The sequence below is a fragment of the Podarcis erhardii genome (genome assembly GCF_964252035.2).
Source record: "Podarcis erhardii genome assembly, chromosome: 5".
NCBI lineage: Eukaryota > Metazoa > Chordata > Lepidosauria > Squamata > Lacertidae > Podarcis > Podarcis erhardii.
This window is the reverse complement of record NC_138509.1, coordinates 36,801,932-36,825,103: the sequence shown is the minus strand read 5'-3', so window position 1 is coordinate 36,825,103 and position 23,172 is coordinate 36,801,932. Positions and strand designations below refer to the sequence as shown.

The following is a 23,172-nucleotide window of genomic DNA, read 5'->3' as shown; positions in this document are numbered from 1 at the left end:
CCAAGGCAAGAGTTTCAGGCGGCGATGCACGTCAGTTGCAAAATAAATATGAAATACTTTTGAAGCTGTAACAGCAACACCTGAAGCTACTTGGTAATAAGCAATCCTGACGGTATTTGCAGGCATTCCTGTTGAGTTTCAGGGCCACAGCCCACAAACAGCCATTCCTTTATCTTGTGAACCTCTCTGAGATCTTCCAATGAAGGGCAGCATATGTATTAATTAATTAATTAATTAATTAATTAATTAATTAATTGTGGCACTAGTGAGCAGGCCTTTAGGACACAATGTAGTTGCAATGCAAACCCTTTCAAACTCTTTGCTATTGGGGATCTAATTAGATGCAAGGGAAGCCCAACCCATGTGCTAGAATATACAAATTTTGGAGAGAGCATACATTGGTGCTGAGAGGAGAATTAGGGGCAATTTAAAGTGGAGAAGCAGAAGGAACAGGGCTGAGCACTCCCTTCCAAAACCACTCCCTTCCAAAACCACCATCTGGAGGCTTCCTCAACCCTCCAGATGTTTTTGGCCTACAACTCCCATGATCCCTAGCTAGCAGGACCAGTGGTCAAGGATGATGGAAATTGTAGTCTCAAAACATCTGGAGGACCAAGGCTGAGGAAGCCTGACCTACCCTCACACTTGATTTCCTCCTGGGAAGGCTTGCTTCTGGCCTTGGATCCTAGTCGGAAGAAAAGCGGAACTTTTCTGCTAACCATCCCTTCTCTGCATGAAATCGCCTCTGCCCACCCTCCCCCACTCTGTCTCCTTTGGACGGCAACCTGTGTTCCAGAGCATAGTTCTGCTAGTGTCATAATGAGCAGATCCTTTTAATTCAAACCCTTAATTTAACGCAATAAAAAGAAAAAGCTCTTAGAACTTCTCTCCCTCCTCACACACCTTTGGGGAGAAAGCCAATTACAGACTTGCCTTAGGAAACTGAAGATAAAAGGGCATGACGTGGAAGAATAGACATTCCAAGATAATGAGACAGAAAGCACCAGCCAAGTCTTAATTCTCTTGTTCCCGTCAAGGTGAAGATGGCTGTTGCAGTTTCAGCTGGGCAGAAAGTAAGCTGTGTCTTATATGCGTAGGCAACAATCTTGTTAGTCAATGGCAGACGGCCTTCTCAGTGGTGGCACCTGCCCTGTGGAACGCCCTCCAATCAGATGTTAAGGAAATAAACAACTATCTGACTTTTAGAAGACACCTGAAACCAGCCCTGTTTAGGGAGGTTTTTAATGTTTGATCTTTTATAGTGTTTTTAATATTCTGTTGGGAGCCGCTCAGAGTGGCTGGGGTATAAATAAATCATCATCATCATCATCATCATGCCCCTTGCTCAGGATGTGAAACAACCATTGTGCGTGTTCAAACAGTTCTGAGGGGGGGAACAAATACATCAGGCAATGGATACTACACTCATCCACAGGTGCAGATAGGAAAATGGCAGATCACACTAAAGAAAAACATTGAAATTTACCAGTGGTGCAGCAGGTTTATTGCCATTCCGCAAACAGCTAAAAACGTAGCAGCAACAGCAGTGGAAACCACTCTAGTTGCACGGCGCCTAATGCACATTGCCCAAAATGTTCCAGATGGTCAGCTCTCCCTACTATAGACACACATAAGGAACAGTTAGCAAACGTATAACCTCAGCTCCCACTGCAGAGTACACAACTTCTTTCCCTGGGCACAAACAATAGAATACACTCACAGCTCTGCTGTTTGGAATTCACAGTTGCAACCTGTGACTTTAATTCAGTGGTCAGGTGCCACTGCAATCATTTGTGTGTGCGTGCATGAACTGATTTGATAGTGATCAGGGTGATTACGCATCTGGGGAGATTCGAGTCCTAGAAACATACCAAACAAAAGGGTTGGTAAAAAATAAAGCAAGTCTTCAGTACAAAAGCCTTCATCATAAAAGAGAGTGTGCATAATCTCCCATTCCTATTCCACTGGGAAGCGAAGGAGGAGCGTCTCCTTCAAGATGCAACATTATCTTCTGTCCACAGTCAAGTGACTCCACTAAGGCTTACCCACAATGAATTGTCAAATCATAAAACACCCTATTCTCATCAAGCCACACAACTGAGGTATTTCAGAGGTTAGGGGGTTGATGGGCTCCCCTGAAAATTGCCTTGTTGTCACAAAGCTGTCTTGGCTTTTTTACTGACTGGAGTAGTCTCATCTTCCTCCGTGGCTCGAGTTTTTTTCTTGGTGTACACTACGCCAGAGGCAGTCTTCCGGGCTTCTGAAATCAAAACGGAAGGAGACATTTAGAAAGATCCCCGAATCACATGCTGCTGGCTTGCAGAACGGCACCCGGAACGAGGCACGGCTAAGTGCACAAGGCAAGGGCTGCACACCACTGTGCTATAGCGACTTCAACCAAGGAGGCCACACCTGTACAACTAAGGGAGCTGATCCATTGCAGTGGCAACTGCCACCATCACCACCATGGCAGCGTTTTTCTATCAAAAAAGGGCCAGATGGATGCTGAGCAGATGAAATGCGGCACATGAACAGACCCATACAGGTATGTCAGCTATAGCCAGGCAAGATAGGCCGCCTTTGCATCATTAATTGGGCAGGTGAACAGGGCAACTCAACCGGCTCTTGCAAGATGCCCCAGAAACTAGGTCAGCACAAACCATTCTGCACGCTCCCAAGCTCCGCAGACCTATAAAGTCAAAGCACTTTTTTGGAATCATTTAAATGAAGGCAGTGCTGACACATCCCCTGCTCATCCAGGACAGTAGTCTAGGCCAGGAACCTGTGGCCCTCCAGCTGTCATTGGGACTCTAAAACTTCCCAAACGTCACAGATGAGGGGAGCCATGCTCCAACAACTTCTGAGTGCATCGTGCCAAGCAATCCTCGTCTAGGGAACACGGCGTTTTAAATGCCGAACTGCAACAAAACCAGAAAAGTTGCTCTGTCACAGTTTATACCACTCAGGGTGAGGGCCTGGATGGGTGGAGGGTGTGTGTGGGGAAATATGTTAAGCTACTCAAAAGCCACAGAGTGAGAATCTGTTGGCACAGAGTGCGGTCCACTTTGTGTGATGGATAGAGAAGGAACGGTTGGGCTGCATTAAGTGGAAAAAATCGGGTGGGAACTGCTGTTCAAACCACTGGTTGTTTATTCTGTTTCAATCTGCTTGAATGTTTTATTTACTTTTACCTAGGTGTTTGGTTAAATTGGAAATAATTTTGATGCTGTAGTTTTGCTTGTGTACCTTATGGTAGATTGTTAAATTGTTTCTTGAACCTGTTTATATGATTTTGTAATTTATGTATTTTGCCCCCCCCCCCGACTTTCCTATGACTTCTGTTCCCTGCTTTGGGACTGAACACATTCATTGACGAGCGGGTAGAAATACTATAAATAAATAAATCTAGAGTTTTACATTAGCGCAGGTATACTATTTCCCCCCTGTGATTTTAATATGTTACAATAAGCCCACATTGCACTTTTTAAATAGACGTTATGAAAACATTGCTTAGATTTAGGTAGGTAGCCGTGTTGGTGTGACGCAGTAGAAATACATATACATACATTGTCCAGTAGCACCTTAGAGACCAACTAAGTTTGTTCTTGGTATGAGCTTCGGTGTGCATGCACACTTCTTCAGATTTGTTAACTTTGGACATTCTTGCAAATATGTTCATTATCCCAGTTACTGTTCCAGCTTACCTCCATGAAGCAGGACTGCTCGGCCATTCGTAGAAACTGCTGCCTTGGCATTGCTTTCAGACAGGCCAAACAGCCACCCTCTTTCCACTTTCGTTAAGGATATTCAAGCACAAAGAGGGCAAAACATTCTTGAGGCATAGCTAAGCACAGCTCCTCTACCAACCTACAAAAGCTACTGTAGCACACAGGGCAGAGTATTGAAGTTGTCAAAGTTCAGCATGTTCAAATCACTCTCAGCTCCCCAGCTATTGAGAGGACGGAAATCAGAATAACCTGTCTGACAAAACTACTTGTCAAATTAAAGGGGTGGGGAATCTGCAACCCTCCTGATGTTGTCAAGACCACAACTTCCACCACCCGTTCCTATTTGTCTCCAGCTCCCAGCCAGCACAGACAGCATCATCATTCTAGAGGGCCACAGGTCGGCCACACCAATATTTTAACTTGGGGTGGTTGTGGCACTATATTCCAAACAATGATCTGAATCACTTAGCTGCTTCTCTGGTCACAGGTGATTAAATACAGATTCATTTTCAAGGTTAGCTAGGCAAGTTGGGATCTTTCTGTTCATTTAGTATTTTTGATACAACAACCAAATATAAGAACACCATATGACTACAGTAAGCTAGTATACAACCACCGAGCATCAGAAGAATATATATTTGCAGCATTTACAGTCTATTGCACACAAAGGCATTGGAAGACTGTTCTATTTATTGGCTGCCCAACAACAAAAAGGAATCTTGAGGCACTGGAGTGGGGATGTTCTAAACTTTCTTAGAATGCCTTATCTTATCTGGCAACCCTTGCCCATTATTCTAGTAATATTATGGGTTGGGTATTCTGTTTTCCACTTTGTTATATCTGTGTGTGGATTGTACAGTAGTACCTCAGTTTACATACACTTCAGGTTACAGACGCTTCAGGTTACGGACTACGCTAACCCAGAAATAGTACCTCGGGTTAAGAACTTTGCTTCAGGATGAGAACAGAAATCGTGCTCCGGCGGCGTGGCAGCAGCAGGAGGCCCCATTAGCTAAAGTGGTGCTTCAGGTTAGAACAGTTTCAGGTTAAGAACAGACCTCTGGAACGAATTAAGTACTTAACCTGAGGTACCACTGTATTGTTTTTAAAAAGGGCTTTTAAAAGAGAAAATGTTGAATATCACTCCCAACCCCAAACTATCAATCTGTCCTTGCTGAATCCTGAAGGTCCACTGTCAGCCAGGACCCATTTGGCTCACTGTGCAAAAAAAAAACTAAGGAGATTATTTCCGCCCTTCCCTCTCTAGCCCTCCTTTTTCAGCTCCGTGCTCCCTCTACACCACCCTTCGCAGACACCCTCCTTTTCAAATCACTGCTTTGTCTTCCTCCTCCATTTCCTTCAGCTACTTTCTCACCCTCCTAGCACTGCTTCAGCCTTACACCTTGTCTCCTGCCATCACTACACAGCCCTTCCTTGTCTCTGGGCTCTCTTGTGTTATTTCCTCTCCAAACAAAGTGACCTTTCACTCCTCTCGCAAAAGCAGGATTATGAGCATTCTACTGCTGACAGTTTTACCCTTTCAAGGAGAGGCTAACAGCTGTATCTCAGGCAGCAAAGTTCTGAAGGTCCTAACAAACACACTTGAAAAGGATACAGGTTCGCCACATCGTACGGACCTCGTAGTTGTAGAGGCTGCAATGGAAGAGAAAGCCATTATGCATGTGACAAATACACAATTGTATACGCTAGAGAAGTGTATGGAATGTATGGATGTATGGAAGTGAAAGCTGGACCATAAAGAAGGCTGATCGCCGAAGAATTGATGCTTTTGAATTATGGTGCTGGAGGAGACTCTTGAGAGTCCCATGGACTACAAGAAGATCAAACCTCTCCATTCTTAAGGAAATCAGCCCTGAGCGCTCACTGGAAGGACAGATCGTGAAGCTGAGGCTCCAATACTTGGCCACCTCATGAGAAGAGAAGACTCCCTGGAAAAGACCCTGATGTTGGGAAAGATGGAGGGCACAAGGAGAAGGGGACAACAGAGGACGAGATGGTTAGACAGTGTTCTCAAAGCTACCAGCATGAGTCTGACCAAACTGCGGGAGGCAGTGGAAGACAGAAGTGCCTGGCATGCTCTGGTCCATGGGGTCACGAAGAGCCGGAGACGACTAAACGACTAAACAACAACAACATACGCTAGAAATAGACTGGAAAGAGAAGCTGCTGAATTACAACTTATCACCAAACTCAAAACCATGGAAAAACCTGGTCTGAACAAAGACCTTGGATTCTTATCTCATTATACATGACAAAGCCATTTTTCACCTTTTCACCCCTTGCTTTTTCCTGTAAGACCTATTGCAGTCGTTAAGAGTCGTCAACAGGCTCATCACAGCTATCTGCCAATCACCCATTCCCACCACCCTTCTGAGTAATACCCCTCCCCACCTCCTCACTATATAGAAGGGTCTGGAAACTTCTGTTTCAGTGTATCTGAAGAAGTGTGCATGCACACGAAAGCTCATACCAAGAACTGACTTAGTTGGTCTTTAAGGTGCTACTGGAAGGAATTTGTTTTGTTTTAACATACGCTAGGGCAGTGTTCTTCGACCTTGAGCCCCCAAATGATGCTGAACTCCCAACCCCATTGGTCTGAGTCTGCCTGGTCAACGACCAGGGATTAGCCGTGCCTAGGAGTTGCTAGAAAATGACCAAAGAAATACCGAATTTTAGGTATTCCCCAAACGAAATGGAGTGTGTGGGAAGACATGTGTGTGCGAATGCTGCTTGGTTAGCAAAAGATAAATACAAAGGGATGATCATTCAAAAGGAACCCAGGAAGCTACCAGAGTCAGATCCTTGGTACATTTAGCTCAGTATTGTTTTCAATGACTTGGAAGCAGCTCTCCAGGATTTTAGAAAGGAAGCAACCCCAGTTCTAATGGAAGATGCCATGGATCGAACCCAGGATTTTTTGTAGGCAACCCAAGTCCTCCAATGAAGAACGAATGTGAAGCACCCATTAGTCATTGCAGGATTACACACACACACACACACACACACACACTTACCTTTTCTGCTGCACTGGATAAAATTATATTCTAGGAAATAAGGCAACACAAAAAACTAATTAGTGGAGGTTTCTGAACGCATTCTCTTTCTTCTTCAAAAGGCTTTCCCCAATGCAGAACCACCATGTGGACACAAAACGGCACATTATATACACACCCTCTGAGCAGCCTTGTGCATTGCAGTGCACAATTCACTGTGCAGATCTCACTGGGAAGCAAACATGCCATATGCACCTTCCTCACAAACTAATGAAGAACACCGGGGGTGGGGGGGTGGGGATGAGTCCTGTGGGCACAGGGGAAAGGTCAAGACAAGGAAATGATTCAATATGGTGATTAATCAAACCAAGACACTGCTATAGTGCACTTGAATCAAGATTTGATTAAGGTGCTTGGACTGAGCGGTTACAAGTCAATGTGCTGCAGAGATTTGAGAGGTGAAGTAGGAGCTAATAGGCCAGGGTTCAAAGCCCTCCTTAGTCATGAAGTTCACTGGGTGACTTTGGGACTGTGACTTTTGCTTAGCCTAACCTACCTCGCAAGGTTGTCGTAAGGATAAAATCGTGTGTGTATGTACATGCCTATGTGTTGGGGTGGGTGGGGCAGAACCCATATACAGCCGTACCTGTTCCGGAAGTCCATTCGACTTCAGAAACCAAATCGCGGCTTCTGATTGGTTCCAGGAAGCTCCTGCAGCCAATCGGAAGCCCCATCGGACGTTCAGCTTCCAAAAGAATGTTTGAAAACCGGAACACTAACTTCTGGTTTTCAATCACTGGGGAGCTGGAACGCTCAACTCCCAAAGGCGTTTGGGAGCCGAGGTATGACTGTATGCTGCTTCAGCTCCAGGAGGGAACAGTGGGCTATAAATAATAAAAAACATGGCATGGACTTTGGAGAATATATTCTCAGAAAAAAACTGGAATAGGTTACATTATTTCATGCAAACCTGACTCATCCTAATTCAAAACCACAACATCCACGACCGGCAAGAACAAAATGATGAACAAGACAAGCACCCATTCTGCTTTTGCTTGTCATTGGCAGGGGGGTGGTAGTCTGGGGCCCATCAGCTGGGGATGAAATGGGCCCCCACCCACACAAGATAGAACTTCGCTGACCCCACAGGCATGCAGACAAATATTGGTCTGCCAATTAAAAGTAAGAAGCACAGGACCCATTCTCTGTGGCTTTCAGGACCTATGCAATATTTAGCATCTTAGCTGAAGCAGAAGAAAGGGGGAGGGGTTGGTCTACTTGAGAAGGGGTGGGGAACACTGGGTCCTCCAGTGTTGTAAACAAAAATTTGCCCTTTTCCCTTATGGGGTATCCAAGAGCCCATATAGAGTCCTTACATGGGTTCCCTAATGGTAGGAGAAGATAACAGAGGCCAACCAGATAATATTGAGAAGCAAAGCAGCTAGTAAGCTTGATCTTTATTGAACTGTTGCAAGAGGGTGCTCCCCTCACCCGCAGGAGCGGAGGAGGGACCCAGAAAGACTTTTGAAATTGCCACCCTGTAGATCAAGACCACCCCCAGAAACATCATACATGCATCACAGAAGGGGTGTAACCTAAGACCACCCCTCAGATACATCACAGAAAAGGCGGTCTAAACAGAAATTTGAATGTTGTTTTTCTCCTGTCGTTGTTTATCTCCTGTCTGGCAGGTTACTAGATTGGATTGCCTGGGGAGCCTGGCCAATCTTTTGTAATGATAAATACTTAGTTCCTGGGCGGGGTCACAGGCTCGCACCCTATTCAAACACAGACATACCCTTAAGACAGGATTTGTGAAGGAAAAGACAATGGGGAGGCTTTTCCACTTTGACCTTGCAGAGAAAACATTTGCTCAGTTTAGGAATCAAAATGGCTTCAGGTCAGTCTTCCTGTGCTGATCTACGTATGTGCGGTTATGAACATTACCATATATCTAAGACATCAAAATTCCTATCACACCGGCCATGTTTGCAGGGGCTGATGGGAGTTATAGCAGCATCTGAAGGGCCCAAGGTCCCCTACTTAAATCTTATAATCTCCCGAAGTTGTGGATTACTCTTAGGATGGCAGCAGGCTATGTATGCACCATGCGGTTAAAACTACAACCCCAAACACTTTCCTGTTTTAAATAGGTAGGAAAGAGAGTGATGGAGGACCTCTTTTCTTACTCTCCACAACCTCCCCCACGCCAAAAAATAGCCATGAAGTCCTGAGGTTATGTTCTGACAGAGAGGGGAGGTTTCACAGAGGCTAATAAAAAGCACCCTCTTCCAGAAGCCTTCCCCCACCCCCCGGAGCCCCAAACAGCATTTCAAGGCTCCTGTTTTAGGATGGCCCAAATTCTGCTGAGAAGACACTCTTGTTAAGGGCCAGTGACCCAGACATTTCCCCTCTCCCCTTCCTTCAACAGGCAATCTGATGTTAATAGTCTGCCCTCCTTCAGGAGTTCTGCAGCTTTCCCGAGAAAGTTTGCAGAGTCAGAAACGTATCAGTCACACCGAGCTCTCAAACAATAATCATTTGCTGCGGTGATCGAAGACCAACAGAAGGAAAAGGGGAACAGTTCAAGCTGCCTATTCTTAATTCAAAACAACATTAACTGGAAGGGGGGGGGAAGTTCTGACGAAAAAGAAGTGGGGCAAACCCATTTTGAGCCTCACCTTCCCTCGGCAGATCTGCATCAGACTGAGTGCATTTGAAACCGTGTATCTTCTCATTGTGGAGTCTTTGATGGCAGGCACATAAATAAGTTCAAAGTAGATGCCTCGATCTATTGCCTTCACATGAAAGAAAAGCAAACAGAAGCTGAAGGGAGTTTGACACAGTCAACGTCTCACAGCTATTGTATATTATTGATGTGTTTTCCCTGCTGTCTCATCTCCTCCAAAAAGCAGAGGCACCCAGTGGGACAAAGTTAATGGCTCTCTAGAAAAGCAAAAGTCCCTCCTCCTCCTCCTCTGATACACATAACATAAAAAGGACACAGTATTCCATGCTCACACACTTGGGATTTCCAAACTGTAAAGTGTTTGGCAATTCCACACCTCTGCAAATCTGGTATTGTTTCTTCTGGGTTTTTTTAAAAAAAGTTTCAACAGGAGAATTTGGATTTTGGCAGGGTGTATAAAAGTCCAAGCAGTGCCACAAAACCTCATGCCCACCTTGTTAATTAATTAATGCTATTTATATACTGCTTAATTACTGTAGAATTCTATCCATTATATTTTACCTGTCCAATCAGAATGAATTTCAGGAACCAAAAAAGTCTTACTGAAAAATACAAACTTTGAGCTGCCTGGCCCCCAAATGTGCAACCAAGCATTCCGTTTTGGCAGGTGTAACCCTGATTTAAGAATCCATTGGGTGCCTGGGCTTATATATCTGTGTTTCTAACACGATACCTGACCTGCTTCTCCACAGAGGACAAAACTGTTAATGGACAAGCAGAAAAACACAAGGAGAAAGAAGAGGAACGTCAGGACTGCGCACGACATTTGCAGGCCACCTTACCACATTCACAGAGGGTCTCTTGATGTAGAACGGCAGCTTTTCTGTTACGTTGATGCACACAATATCTACATCTAAGGTTGTGCAGGCCACCTGTATTGCAAATTTGAAAGCAGAGGGTTACTTTTTTTAAAAAAAGGCAGACACTGACATACTTGCATAGTTTCCCTACAAGTTCTAGTATTGTGCCCTGCAGCCGAATAGCTGACAGGAAAGCAATTGTTGCCCAAGTGTCAAGGAAAGAGTTAGCACTCAAGGACTCTACTCCAGACCAAGGATGGGGAAAGCTGTGGCCTTCTAGGCATGGTTGAATGGTAGCTCCGATCAGTCTTAGCCAACATTGTCAGCTCCCATCTTCATAGGATGGAAATAAGTGGTTTTACTGGATTGCTTCTATTCCGTATGTTGATTATTCTTAGTTGAAAATTTAAGGGTTTCGTTGAAGCGAGAACTGAGTAGATTGGGTGGGCGTACAGAGAGCCTGATGGTTGAATCAAGTGTATGTGGGGGCTGTTGTGTTTACGTTATAGTTTTGTGTACTGTGAATGTGTATGTGATTTTGGAGACGGTATGATTATGTGTTTCTTTTTATAAGATGTACGAGATTTCCAAGATATTATACTATAATTATGCTGCATTTTGATGTTTTCCACAGGATCTGCTTTTGTGGCTCTTAAGTTGTCTTTACAAATGTACATTGTCTAAAAACATTTATTGTTGTTTAATTACGTTACTTAAAATGTGGAACTGCTGTGAGGTACAGAATGCAGAATCCGAACTGCATTTCTTATATCAGCACTATTTTGTTGAGATATACAAGCTGCTTAGAGATTTCTGTTGACGTGTGAAGCGGTATATAGACTAAACGAAGCCCAACAGCACCTTGGAAACCACAGGTTCTTCATCCCAGCAATGGACCTAGTGTATTCTTCCAGCATTGCGTGTTGAGGTCAGGGCGGAAAGGGGTTAATCAGAGAGCATTCAAAGAGCAGAGATCTCATACGCTTAATGATGGTATGTAAAACTCTGGAGCAAACGGTCAGTACCTCTAACTGCTTAGAGGAAGAAGGAATATTTCTGAGCCAAAAGATGAGGGAGGTTCTCTTTGAACACCTCACTGAGCTGCAGCCCTTAGGAATATCCATTTACTACCCCTCATCACACATTCCTCACGAGTCCCAAAACTTTGGGGAGGTAGTCTGAGACGAAGGAATGCAAAGGAGGAATCCAACTAAAAAAGGTTATGTTCCAGAGAATTTGGAAAGCACATACACTCCCGTCATATACCATATTTTTCACTCTACACGACACACTTTTTCCCCTCCAAAAATTAAGGGGAAATGTGTGTGCGTCCTATGGAGCGAATGCAGGCTGCTTGGTTTCAGCGATAGCAACATGAAGCCTCCGAAGCGCAGAGGGAGCGCTCCCTCCGCGCTCCGGAGGCTTCGCGTTGCTTTCGCTTAAGCCTGGAGAGTGAGAGGGATCGGTGCGCACCGACCCCTCTCACTCTCCAGGCTTCAGGGATAGCAGCCTGAAGCCTTTGGAGTGTAGCAGGACCTCGTGCTGCGCTCCGAAGGCTTCGGGTTCCTTTTGCTGAAGCCGGGAGAGCAAGACTCTCCTGGCTTCAGCAGAGAGGGAGAGCTGCGCAGTGCCCCTTCAGCGAAGCGGGAGGAGAAATGGAAGGGGCTCCGTTTTTCCTGCCGCTTCGCTGAAGCAGCGCTGAGCAGAGAGGAGGAGATTTTTTTTTTCTTGTTCTCCCCCTCTAAAACAAGGTGCATCCTATGGTCGGGTGCATCCTATAGAGCAAAAAATATGGTAATATCAAAACCTAGTATATCTATGGGCTTTCCCCTCTTGAGCGTCACATACCGTGATCCTTACAATAACCCTGTAAGGCAGGGCAGCATTGCAGAAGAGAGGCTAGGATAGAGGATGTAGTTTGCCCAAGGACCCTCAGGGAGTGTCTAGGGCAGTGTTAAAGCTCGACAGCCAGCAATTTCCTTGCCACCTGAAAGAAAACTCAGCTGATTCCATTCTTGAAACCGTGGCAACATAATTATTCACACCATCAAAAGGAATCTTAAACAGGATCTGCATCAGCCAAGGACACAAAACCCACAAGAAAGGGAGTTCTTCAAACTGCAGCAGCAACAACAAATCTGGCCAACATTCGTCCTGAACGATGACGTTAGAAAAGAAAACTTAACCACTGGCTTTTTGTACAAACTCTTGATTTTTCCATGACTTGTAGGGATTTAAAATACTAGGTATGCAGAGAAAAGGAAACCTTGGAGTAGGGGAGGGCAAGGTGGAAAAAATGCTGAAATGTGGCCTATTATTCTGGAAAAATTATTTCCTTCCTTTAACAAGAGGCAACACCGCCATCTGCTGGATACAGGACTGCTCTCCATACCATATCTACCACTTGAAAATCCAACTGGTTCCTGTCCCAGTGTGCAACTGTTGTACGTTTACAGTTTAAAAAACCCATATTGTTGCTAGATAAATAGCAGTATTTTTTCTCTTGCCTTGGCATTCACCCAAGAAGCAGCGTTCAATGAAATCTCTCCACACATCACAAAAAACAGAAATCTCCTTTAGATCCCTGCTTGTCAATCACTACAAGAAGCAGTAGTAGCATGCATGTAACCCTGCGGGATGCATTCCCTTTGTGGGTATAAAGCTTCTTGCGGTGGGAAAGACAAAAGGTTGGGACAATGGACATGACTCCAACCTCTGTAGAACAGGTTACATCAGAGATTCTCATGCAGGAGAGGAAACAAGAGTCACTCTCACAGTTCAAGGCCCTTGAGGAGGCAGAGAAGTAAAGGGGGTAGCCTAGAGAGAAGGCCGATGGCCTGGGGAGAGTCTCAGCAGCTGGATACGAGGTCTGAAGGGCATATGTGGCCTGTAGGCCCAAGACTTCCCAGCCCGATATAGCACTTTGAACACTTCAAAGCCCCTCACAAATGTGTTTGGACAACAGTATCTTGGCTTACTAAGCCAATATGAAGGAAGCACATGTCCGGCTACAGTTTTTTGTTATACCCAGTCCAGGTTGTTTTCTGCTGCTCCAGAGAAGCGGACACGGAGCAATGGTTCCAAACTACAAGAAAAAAGATTCCACCTAAACATTAGGAGGAACTTCCTGACAGTGAGAGCTGTTCGACAGTGGAATTTGCTGCCAAGGAGTGTGGTGGAGTCTCCTTCTTTGGAGGTCTTTAAGCAGAGGCTTGACGACCATATGTCAGGAGTACTCTGATGGTGTTTCCTGCTTGGCAGGGGGTTGGACTCGATGGCCCTTGTGGTCTCTTCCAACTCTATGATTCTATGATTCTATGAAATACCTTGGCTTATTAAACAGAGACAAAACTGGGCACGCTCAAAGATTCTCAGTGGTCTTACAAACCACCCTGTAAAGGAGGTCCATATTACAGAGAACCAAGGTTGAGAAAACAAGAGTTACGTCTAAAGCGTTCATGACCAGTAAGAGACCTGAATACATTCCTAGCTTCCAACGCCCTACAACTTTTACCAGTGTGCAATTCATATTGACTAGCCTGTGGGGCCTAATTTGGCCTGCCTGACACCTGGAGTTGGCTTGCCAGGCAAATCACAGCCTACTTTCCCACCTTCAAGCTGTGACTGGAATGAAGGAATTCAGGAGCACACTTGAAGCACACTCCTGATTCCATCTTTGAACTGCTGGCTTGAATTCAACTCTTCAAGGAAGAGGATCTTCCTCATCAGATGCAGCTTGAGCTGTGGCCAACAAGGAAAAATGTCCCTTTGGGTCATCTGACATCACTGTGATGTCAGATGACTGACAGGCAAGCAGCTTTCAGAGGGCCCGTCTTAGCGAAATCACAGAGCGAGTCAATAATCTGCAAGTGCCTTAGGGAGAGTCACTCTTGGGCATGGGTAGGCAAACTAAGGCCTGGGGGCCGGATCTGGCCCAATCGCCTTCTAAATCTGGCCTGTGGATGGTCCGGGAATCAGTATGTTTTTACATGAGTAGAATGTGTCATTTTATTTAGAATGCATCTCTGGGTTATTTGTGGGGCCTGCCTGGTGTTTTTACACAAGTAGAATGTGTGCTTTTATTTAGAATGCATCTCTGGGTTATTTGTGGGGCATAGGAATTCGTTCATTCCCCCCCCCCCAAAAAAAAAATATAGTCTGGCCTGCCTGCAAAGTCTGAGGGACAGTGGACTGACCCCCTGCTGGAAAAGTTTGCTGACCCCTGCTCTTGGGCATCAATCACTGAGCTGCCCATTGGCAGACCTGTGATCCACAGCAGCAACTACACCACATGAAGAAATAAAGAGTGAGATCAGGCATTAGCAGTGCCATTAGTGGCTTCTGAGTTTTTGCAACTTCCTTCACAATTCAAATGCTTGGGGGGGGGGAGCAATTTCTAAAACTTACATGAAATAGTTTTCCACTTTTAGGAAACACAGCAAAGATGTCATAAAATTTTATGTTGGTAGATGTTGATCTCTAGGGCAGAAAAAAGAAAAAGTGTAACATTAAAAAAAAACATTTTTCAGACTAGCCATTTAAGCTGGTGCTTTAAGCCTGGCCATAGCCCAGCTCAGCCAATGCCCCAACAAACAGCAGAGAACTGTAACTGAAGGGACTGGAAGAAGGTGCTTGTAGCCAAAGTGTCTCCTCCAGCACTTTAAATCCAATGCACTTTCTAAAGGGTGGGGGGGGGGGAATGCCCTGTTGACAAATGGAGCGTTTTCCTCTCTCCTGAGAAAGCAATTTGCATTCAAAGCGCTGGGGGAAGAGTTTAGAATACAAACTGCTTTCTCTCCATAGGGGAAAATGCTGTTTTCAAACATGTTGGCTCCCAGAGAAGAGCTCACCACTAAGATTACAAACCTTGGCTACAGATCGTGGTTGAGGAAGAGACACTTTAACCATGATACCAGGTTCGGATGATACACTAAGCCAAACCTTGACTTGGCTCCTGTGCTGTGCTAACAGAACTGGAGGCAAGCAAAGCAGGCTTGAATGCCCCTGTGAGTGGGCACATTTGCACATTCCTGGTAAATTTGGTTTACCAAGTAAACCATGGCAAATTTGGTTTACCATGGTGTGCAAGCGAGGCCAGTTTTTCCACTGCTCATGAATCCAGATTGCCGGTTGATTCATCCAACATTGTCTAGATGCAGGCCTTTTTTCATTTGGTCTGGGAGGGAGATGTCCTGACTGACTCCAGCTACAAAAAGCTGAAGCTGCTTCTTCAGCACAAGGTTCACTTGTAGACAACCATTTTCCTGAGAGAAGTTAGTGTCTTCAAATGGGCAAACAAATAAGTTTTTACTGCGGTTTTCTCCCCAGAATGCCAGTGTAACATTTCTTCCATAAATAACGAAAAGATGTGCTGGCAGGCAAATTACTAAAATTGTATTGTGAACTAGTAACTTTGGTAGACATTTATGAAGGTGGTGGTGATGTTCCATGCCTTGCCAACCATTCTTAAGTTTCTGACAATTCTGGAGCATTTATTACTCAAGAACTATGGATTTTCTTCACTGTCTGTAAATTTGACTTGACTTTTAAAAAACTACAAATTTAGACATTGGGGGCCATTTAAATTTATCGTGGAAGAGAGTTCCAGAGGTCAGCAAAGTTGTAAGGTAAAGGTAAAGGGACCCCTGACCATTAGGTCCAGTCGTGGCCGACTCTGGGGTTGCGGTGCTCATCTCACTTTACTGGCCAAGGGAGCCGGCGTACAGCTTCCGGGTCATGTGGTCAGTATAACTAAACCGCTTCTGGCGAACCAGAGCAGTGCACGGAAATGCCATTTACCTTTCCACCGGAGCAGTACCTATTTATCTACTTGCACTTCGATGTGCTTTTGAACTGCTAGCTTGGCAGGAGCAGGGACCGAGCAACGGGAGCTCACCCCGTCGCGAGGATTTGAACCGCCAACCTTCTGATTGGCAAGTCCTAGACTCTGTGGTTTAACCCACAGCGCCACCCGCGTTCCCTATAGCAAAGTTGTAGTCTATCACTATAAAGCACAACAGATTCTAAGCCACTCTTCTTGTTCTTCTTCTTTCTGTGAAATAGAAAAGGTTGTGAACTGCATCATAAGCTTACTAGAATATTGCAGTGCGATGGATCAGAAACAACAAGTGTTAGCCTCGATAAAATCTTAATTGGCTTGGATTTCCCCTGCAAAGAAGAAGAGAAGCAGCCGTGAGGAAAAGGAGTGAAACAGAAACCTTGGCAACATGCCTCCTACTCATCATTAATACAAAAATGAAGAATGATGCTGTGTTCAGAATTGGTGCCCACACAAATCTTGTATCTTTGCCCTTTCTTTAATTCGTCAGGAGTGTTGGCAACCAAGGTCTATTTTTAGTCAGACAAAAGGGCTATAACTGTGCTGTTCATAGTCAAGTAATAAGCCCTTACACAGAGGACTCAAGGACTCTGCTCCTGGTGGAGAAGACTGTTACTTTTCACTAAAGACGCTTATAACTCCTGCAGTTAAGCAGCTCCTTGCTTACAAGCCCATTTCTAACAACTTCACTCAGAATTACCCTTAAATTGCAATCCATCAATGGAAAGTGAGACAGCTGACCATTTCTGCTAATTACCCCCCTGCTTCCTTGTTGCAATGCACTCTACGTGGGGCTACCTTTGAAGGTGACCCAGAAACTACAACTAATCCAGAATGTGGCAGCTAGACTGGTGACTGGGAACGGCCGCCGAGACCACTTAACACTGGTCTTGAAAGACCTACATTGGGTCCCAGTACATTTCCGAACACAATTCAAAGTGTTGGTGTTGACTTTAAAGCCCCAAATGGCCTTGGCCCAGTATACCTGAAGGAGCGTCTCCACCCCCATCGTTCTACCTGGACACTGAGATCCAGCACTGAGGGCCTTCTGGCGGTTCCCTCACTGCGAGAAGTCAATTACAGAGAACCAGGCAGAGGGCCTTTTTGGTAGTGGCGCCCACCCTGTGGAACTCCCTCCCATCAGATGTAGCTCTGTCTCCCAGCACCTCTCAGCACCCTTAGGAAACTGCAGTTCCCACGATTCTTTGCATAAGTCAGTACTAAAATGTACAGCTGCTACTACTACTATTTCCACATTTTAAGTAATAGCAACAATAAATCTCAAAGGAAGTACGTAAGTCAAATAAGGAACATAGGAAATGTTTTGATGCAAATGACTCTCCTTTTCCAGAAAAATTCCCCACAGAAAAAAGTTATCCAGAAAACCCACATCACTGCCTTCAATAGATACTCTAAACATGTCCTTGAGAACAAATTATAGCTAGTAAAACACATCTGGACATACCTGTACAAGAGGCAGGGCTGTAAACAATTCTTTGGCAGACAATGGCTTGACAATTTCCTGGAAACAAACAACACACAAACATGCTTAGTTGTTTTAAATGAAGCATGTAAGCAAAAGCTAGGAAGCTATTTTTTAAAAAAACACCATGATGTGAAGTAGCAACCAAACTAAGATGAATGGGATCTTTTATACACTGTGCTTGCTGGACTGGAGAAATATTGGGAGGGCCAAATTCCAGAGTTCCTGACAAACATATGTTGTACAAGGCTTTGTTGTGAAGACTTACATTTAAAGTGCATTCCTGTACATTGTCTATTCACTTCTGAGTCCATATGGGTTTAATAGCATTTGATCCCAGTAAGAGCATATGGGATTGCAGCTTCAAGTCAGCTTTTTTGCTTCTAACTAGGAAACTCTAACAGCTTATAAACATGTAAGAAAATCAGGGCTTATACAGACACATTTATGATCAGACCCACTGAAGCACTCAGACTGGCTGGGGTAGCTCAGTCAGTTGAGCCCTATGTTGGGCAAAAAAGAAATCCGGCACTAAATGACCCCCGTGGTCTCTTCCAACTCTACGATTCCTTTTTTTTACTATACACATCCCACTGGTTGGGCATAATCCTCCCAAAGTTAATGAGTGTGAAATCCATGCTCTTGTGAAAGATGACGAGAGTGAAATGCACTAATGGCTCAAATGTGCTGATCATGCTCATTTATGTTTTCTGGTGCACGTTCAACTTCAGTCAAGATGGAATTTCAGAGTTTTCTTAAAGACTCAGCACCAGCCTCCTCATATGCAAAGCACACTTTTATCTCGTGCCCAATCTGAAGCACAGCTAGAAATCATGTGATACAGGAGTGTTTATGTTTGAAAGTCACTGCCACGGACGCTTAATGACTATTGGCTTATAGCAGCCATTATGGCTACGCCACAGCCTTTTTTTGTGTGGCGCCCCAACTGAGTTCAGTGGAGCTTACCTCCAAGTAAGCATGCCCATCAACCAGAAAAATGATTCCATGAACAAAAGTGGGAGGGTGGAGAATTTATCGAAACTCCTCACACTGCTGAGCCTATTTCCCGATGTGTCAGTTGAATTACCATTAATCTGTATGTCCTACTACAACCACAATACCTTTTTTACACAGGGGGTGGTGAGACTTCCTCCATTTGGGTAGAGGTAAAAAGGTAAAGGTAAAGGACCCCTGGACGGTTAAGTCCAGTCAAAGGAGACTATGGGGTTGCAGCACTAATCTTGCTTTCAGGCCGAGGGAGCTGGTGTTTGTCCACAGACAGCTTTTCAGGTTATGTGGCATGACTAACCTTTTCAGGTTAGACAGCATGACTAAACCGCTTCTAGTGCACAGAGGACCATGACGAGTGCCAGAGCGCATGGAAACACTGTTTACCTTCCCGCCACAGTGGTACCTATTTATCTACTTGCACTGGCATGCTTTTGAACTGCTACGTTGGCAGGAGCTGGGACAGAGCAATGGGAGCTCACCCTGTCGCGGGGATTCGAACTGCCAACCTTCCGATCAGCAAGCCCAAGAGGCTCAGTGGTTTAGACCACAGCGCCACCTGTGTCCTGCATTTGGGTAGAGCTGCAAAATGAGCATGTGAAAAAGACCCCTAACACACACACACACACACACACACACACACACACACACACACCTGTGAGCATGGGCCTCTGGAGTGAGTTCAGTGCCCTTGTTCCTCTTCTGCATGTTCAGTATATATACACAAGAGGGAAGAAAGGACACCTGTATAGTATGTAATTAGCAGCATGATTGCTGCTAGAATACAACCCTCCCACTACTTCTTTTGCAGTCATCTCTCAATTCAGCAAAGTTTCTATAACGGTCTGCTTTGCTGCACCTGCACAAGCCCCAGTAGTGTTTTAAAATAAAAAGTCCTACCTTCTTCTTTTCATCATAGTCAACGACGTAATTGATTGCAACAGTTGAATAGCCAACTAAAAAGCAAAGCACAGGCAATTTTTAATAATAATAATAATTAAAACAACAACAACGGATAGAATTTAGTCATCATGTTCAGAGATGCACAACTCAGAGGAACAATAGCAATTGCTATTCAGGATTGTATGAGTTTGTTTGCTTGCTTTCCTCTCACCTCTCCATCCTTTCCTTTTTGTGTCATGTCCTTTTCAGAGTCTAAATCCAAGACCAGGGAATATGTTACGCAGTTAGTTTTATTTGTTTACAAGAAAGTCTGATACTTTTTTTTTGGCTGGAAACCAGGGTATAAATACTTCTAATGAATAAACAGAATTCCTCACGTTTGATACAACGAAAACAAGAGTAGCTTTGTTGCATGTCAGGACCTGCCAGTAACCCAGTAAAAGAAGCCCCAAAAACATTATCTCCTCTAACTACCAGCTCCATATTTCAGCTTAGGTCTGGGAGGGAGAAGGGAGCAGTTTCTTAAAACACATCCTGCAGACAAAAAGCTCCCCGGCTGTAGTGGTTTTATTTCTACCCTTCTATCCTTGTCTAGGAAACCTTCCTACCAAAAAAAACCACACACATTCTTGCACTGATTTTGAGGAGCTAACACCAGGTCTATTTCAGTGTGCCAGAAGTTCTCAGGTACTATCAAAGTAAGCCTTCCTTCGGCTTCTTAAAAAGAAAATCGGCGTTAGGGACTGTGCTCCTCCTCCTCTGAGCGGCATGTGCGGAGCCTTCCCCAATCCGACCATTTAGGGACGACCCTGAAATCCTGGGCAACCCGAGGCAAGACCTGCCCGACAACGTGTCGCCAGAGATCCTTACGAACCATCTCGTCTCGAGGAACAAAATGATCATCCCCGCGCACCCGGGGATCGGAGCCTGTGCGCGCGGGCTGAGAGGGAGCAGAGGCGCGCCTAAGTCCTTGCTCATGGGGGTGGGGAGGACGGGAATGAAGATTTCAACTCCAATTAAAAACTCTGTACGTAGCTTAAAAAAAAAAAAATAGTCCCAATTTAAGAGTGGAGCAAAGGCGCGCGCGCGCGCGCGCGCGCAACCCCAAGCGTTATCCTTTCCAAAAGCGCAGATGGAGCATCGACACAAGGGGCAAGGCAGGCGTCCCAAACCCGCGAGAGAGGCATGCAGAGCCAAGCTGGGGGTGCAGAGCCAGCCATTTCCTCCCCCCCCCCCGCCCGCCGCCCCTGCTCGCTCTTTGCCCGCTGCCCACTCACGGTGCGCTGCCGCCTCCACCAGCTTCTGCAGCGACGCCTTCTCCGCCAAGTGGGGAATATTCAGGTCCACAAACTCAGCCATGTTGAAGCCACGTGGTGGGGAAGCGTCGCTTCTAATGCCCTGGCGCCACGCTGCATGCTGGGAGTTGTAGTCTTTCCGCCCCCTTTCTTTCTCCTCCGCCCTCGTCTCACAGCGGGCGGGGTTGTGGGATGGCCCAAGTTTAAAATCATAGCAGAGTTGGAAGGGGTCCATACCCTCCAACATTTCTCTGATGAAAATAGGGACGCCCCATTACTATTTATACCCCACACATTTTACTGGGTTGCTCCAGCTTCTCTGGACATACGTAAAAAGCATCATAAAACATTAAACATTTAAAAAAAACAACACACCATTACCTATACAGTACAGGATTGCCTTCAAACGGCTTGGGGGTCGGGTAACTCCATACCCTCCAACATTTCTCCAATGAAAATAGGGACATCGTAAGGAAAAATGGGACATTCCAGGATCAAATCAGAAACCGGGATGGCTTCTCTAAATCAAAGACGTCTCTGGAAACTAGGGAAACTAGGAGGGTCTGGGGTTTGCAAGGGCCGCCCATTCTAACCCCCTACAATGCAGGAATCTTTTGCCCAACGTGGGCCTTGAACCCACAACTCTGAGATGCTCTACAACCCAAAGCTGTAGGTTGCATAGCTTGCATATAAAGACAGCTCGCTACTGGAAGCCTGAAGAGCTGGTCAAACTGGGAGATGATGCTAAGCTAGATGGACAAATAGCCTGACATGGAGGGAGGCAGCTTTTCTGGGTTCTTACCTAGCCCTGGAGTCAGTGCTTGAATTATAGAGGGAAAGGGCAGCCTTTAATGACATTCACAGACTCCATCCTTTCCTGTTAAAGCCATATCATACCGGGCCCCCGAGCACTTTTAAAAGTAGTTAAGGCAGCAGTGCAACTGGTACAGTATCCAGGGTCCCTCTGGCTCTCCTGTAATTCAAGCACACCCCTGGAATTCATTGAAGGTTTCATAATCTATATTCCTACATTCATGTTATATCCTACCTTTCCTTCAAGGAGCTCTCTCTTCCCATTTTATTCCCACAACAACTATTTGGTTGGGTTAGGCTAAGAGACAGTGGGCACCCAGTGAGCTTCATTGGCTGCAGTGCCAGATTTATGTATAGGCTAAGCAGGCTGAAGCCTAGAGCCTCTAAATCTAGGGGGCCTTGCCACCCCTCCCGCTCCCCAGCAGGCAGTCTCCCCTCTCCCAAAATTGCAAACCCAAGACTTCATGCAAAGGCAGGGCAACTCAGGCCCAGCAACTATGAGACTCAGGTGCCCAATTTGAAGCAGTGGGGCACAACTTGACCCCCCCCCCCAGTTCACAGCCAAAGTCTGCAAAATCTTATGGATATAAATAAAATCCATCTAAATTGCCCTGGTGCGGGAGGCCCCTTAGGAACAGCACACAGGGCCCAATTTGGCTCAATTGCTTCAATTGCCTTAAGGTCAGCCCTAGTGAGACTGTGCAGGGGTTGGACTGACAAGCCCTGCACCTTCTAGGTCCCTGGTGGCACTATTCAGAGTACAGAGTCATGGACATGTTTTGGAAAGAAAGGGGGGGCACTTATTCGAAATCAGTTTTGTCACCTCCCCCCCCCAAATACCCCGGGATGATGAGCCCAGCTACCTTTTATTCACAGTCGCATAAGCACTACACTACAGCATGGCCATAAACCTGTACGTTCAACTGCTGAAACATACACCCAATATGTAGCAATGGAAATTTATGTTACTGGTTTATGAATGAACACTGTGTTTTATGAATTGACTCTATGTTTTGTGAATTACCTAAGAGCAACCAATAGAGAGCTCTAGAAACTGACAGCTAACCAACTGGGTACTACCAAACAGCAACCCCTATTGCTGAAAGCAGGTAACCAGCAGGGAATGCTTCAGCTCAGCCTTTGCACTGTTGACTTAACACCCCCTGCTGTGCAGATAATGGAGAAAGCTCATAAATTGTATCCCTTCTGGCATCCTGGCCAACTCTATTACACTGGTGTAAACCCTGGTGCACCAGAAGCACAGAATAGCAGCAAATAAAATCCGCTCATACGTCAGCCACAGATAAGACTTGTCAACCAGTTCTTCCAAAGTCTTCCTAAATTATAAAGTTCCAAAATACAGGCCAAAAGAGAGCAGGTCTGGGAAGAGCGAGGCATACAATGGGCACCACCAGTGAAAAGGCCCTGCTCCGTGTAATTCTTGTCCTGTCATTTGATAGAGTGCCCACTTGCCCTCCTTCTTGACATGGAATGCTCTCTATTGGAGTCTCCAGGTCCAGTACAAAGACCATAAGAAGGG

The 23,172-nt window shown here is 45.4% G+C and overlaps 1 protein-coding gene across 1 annotated transcript; it reads right to left on the bottom strand.

Annotated features, from left to right (window-relative positions):
- Positions 1-828: 828 nt before the first annotated feature.
- On the bottom strand, positions 829-20,931 carry RPP30 (ribonuclease P/MRP subunit p30). The gene is made up of 11 exons (XM_081861981.1): positions 20,802-20,931; positions 19,522-19,577; positions 17,596-17,652; positions 16,385-16,459; positions 14,699-14,770; positions 10,274-10,363; positions 9,424-9,540; positions 6,764-6,793; positions 5,344-5,381; positions 3,705-3,784; positions 829-2,260 (listed from the first exon to the last, which is right to left on the bottom strand). The coding sequence occupies exons 1-11, from the start codon at positions 20,881-20,883 to the stop codon at positions 2,154-2,156; spliced, it is 804 nt and encodes a 267-aa protein (XP_081718107.1). The 5' UTR covers positions 20,884-20,931; the 3' UTR covers positions 829-2,153.
- Between the last annotated feature and the right edge of the window lie 2,241 nt (positions 20,932-23,172).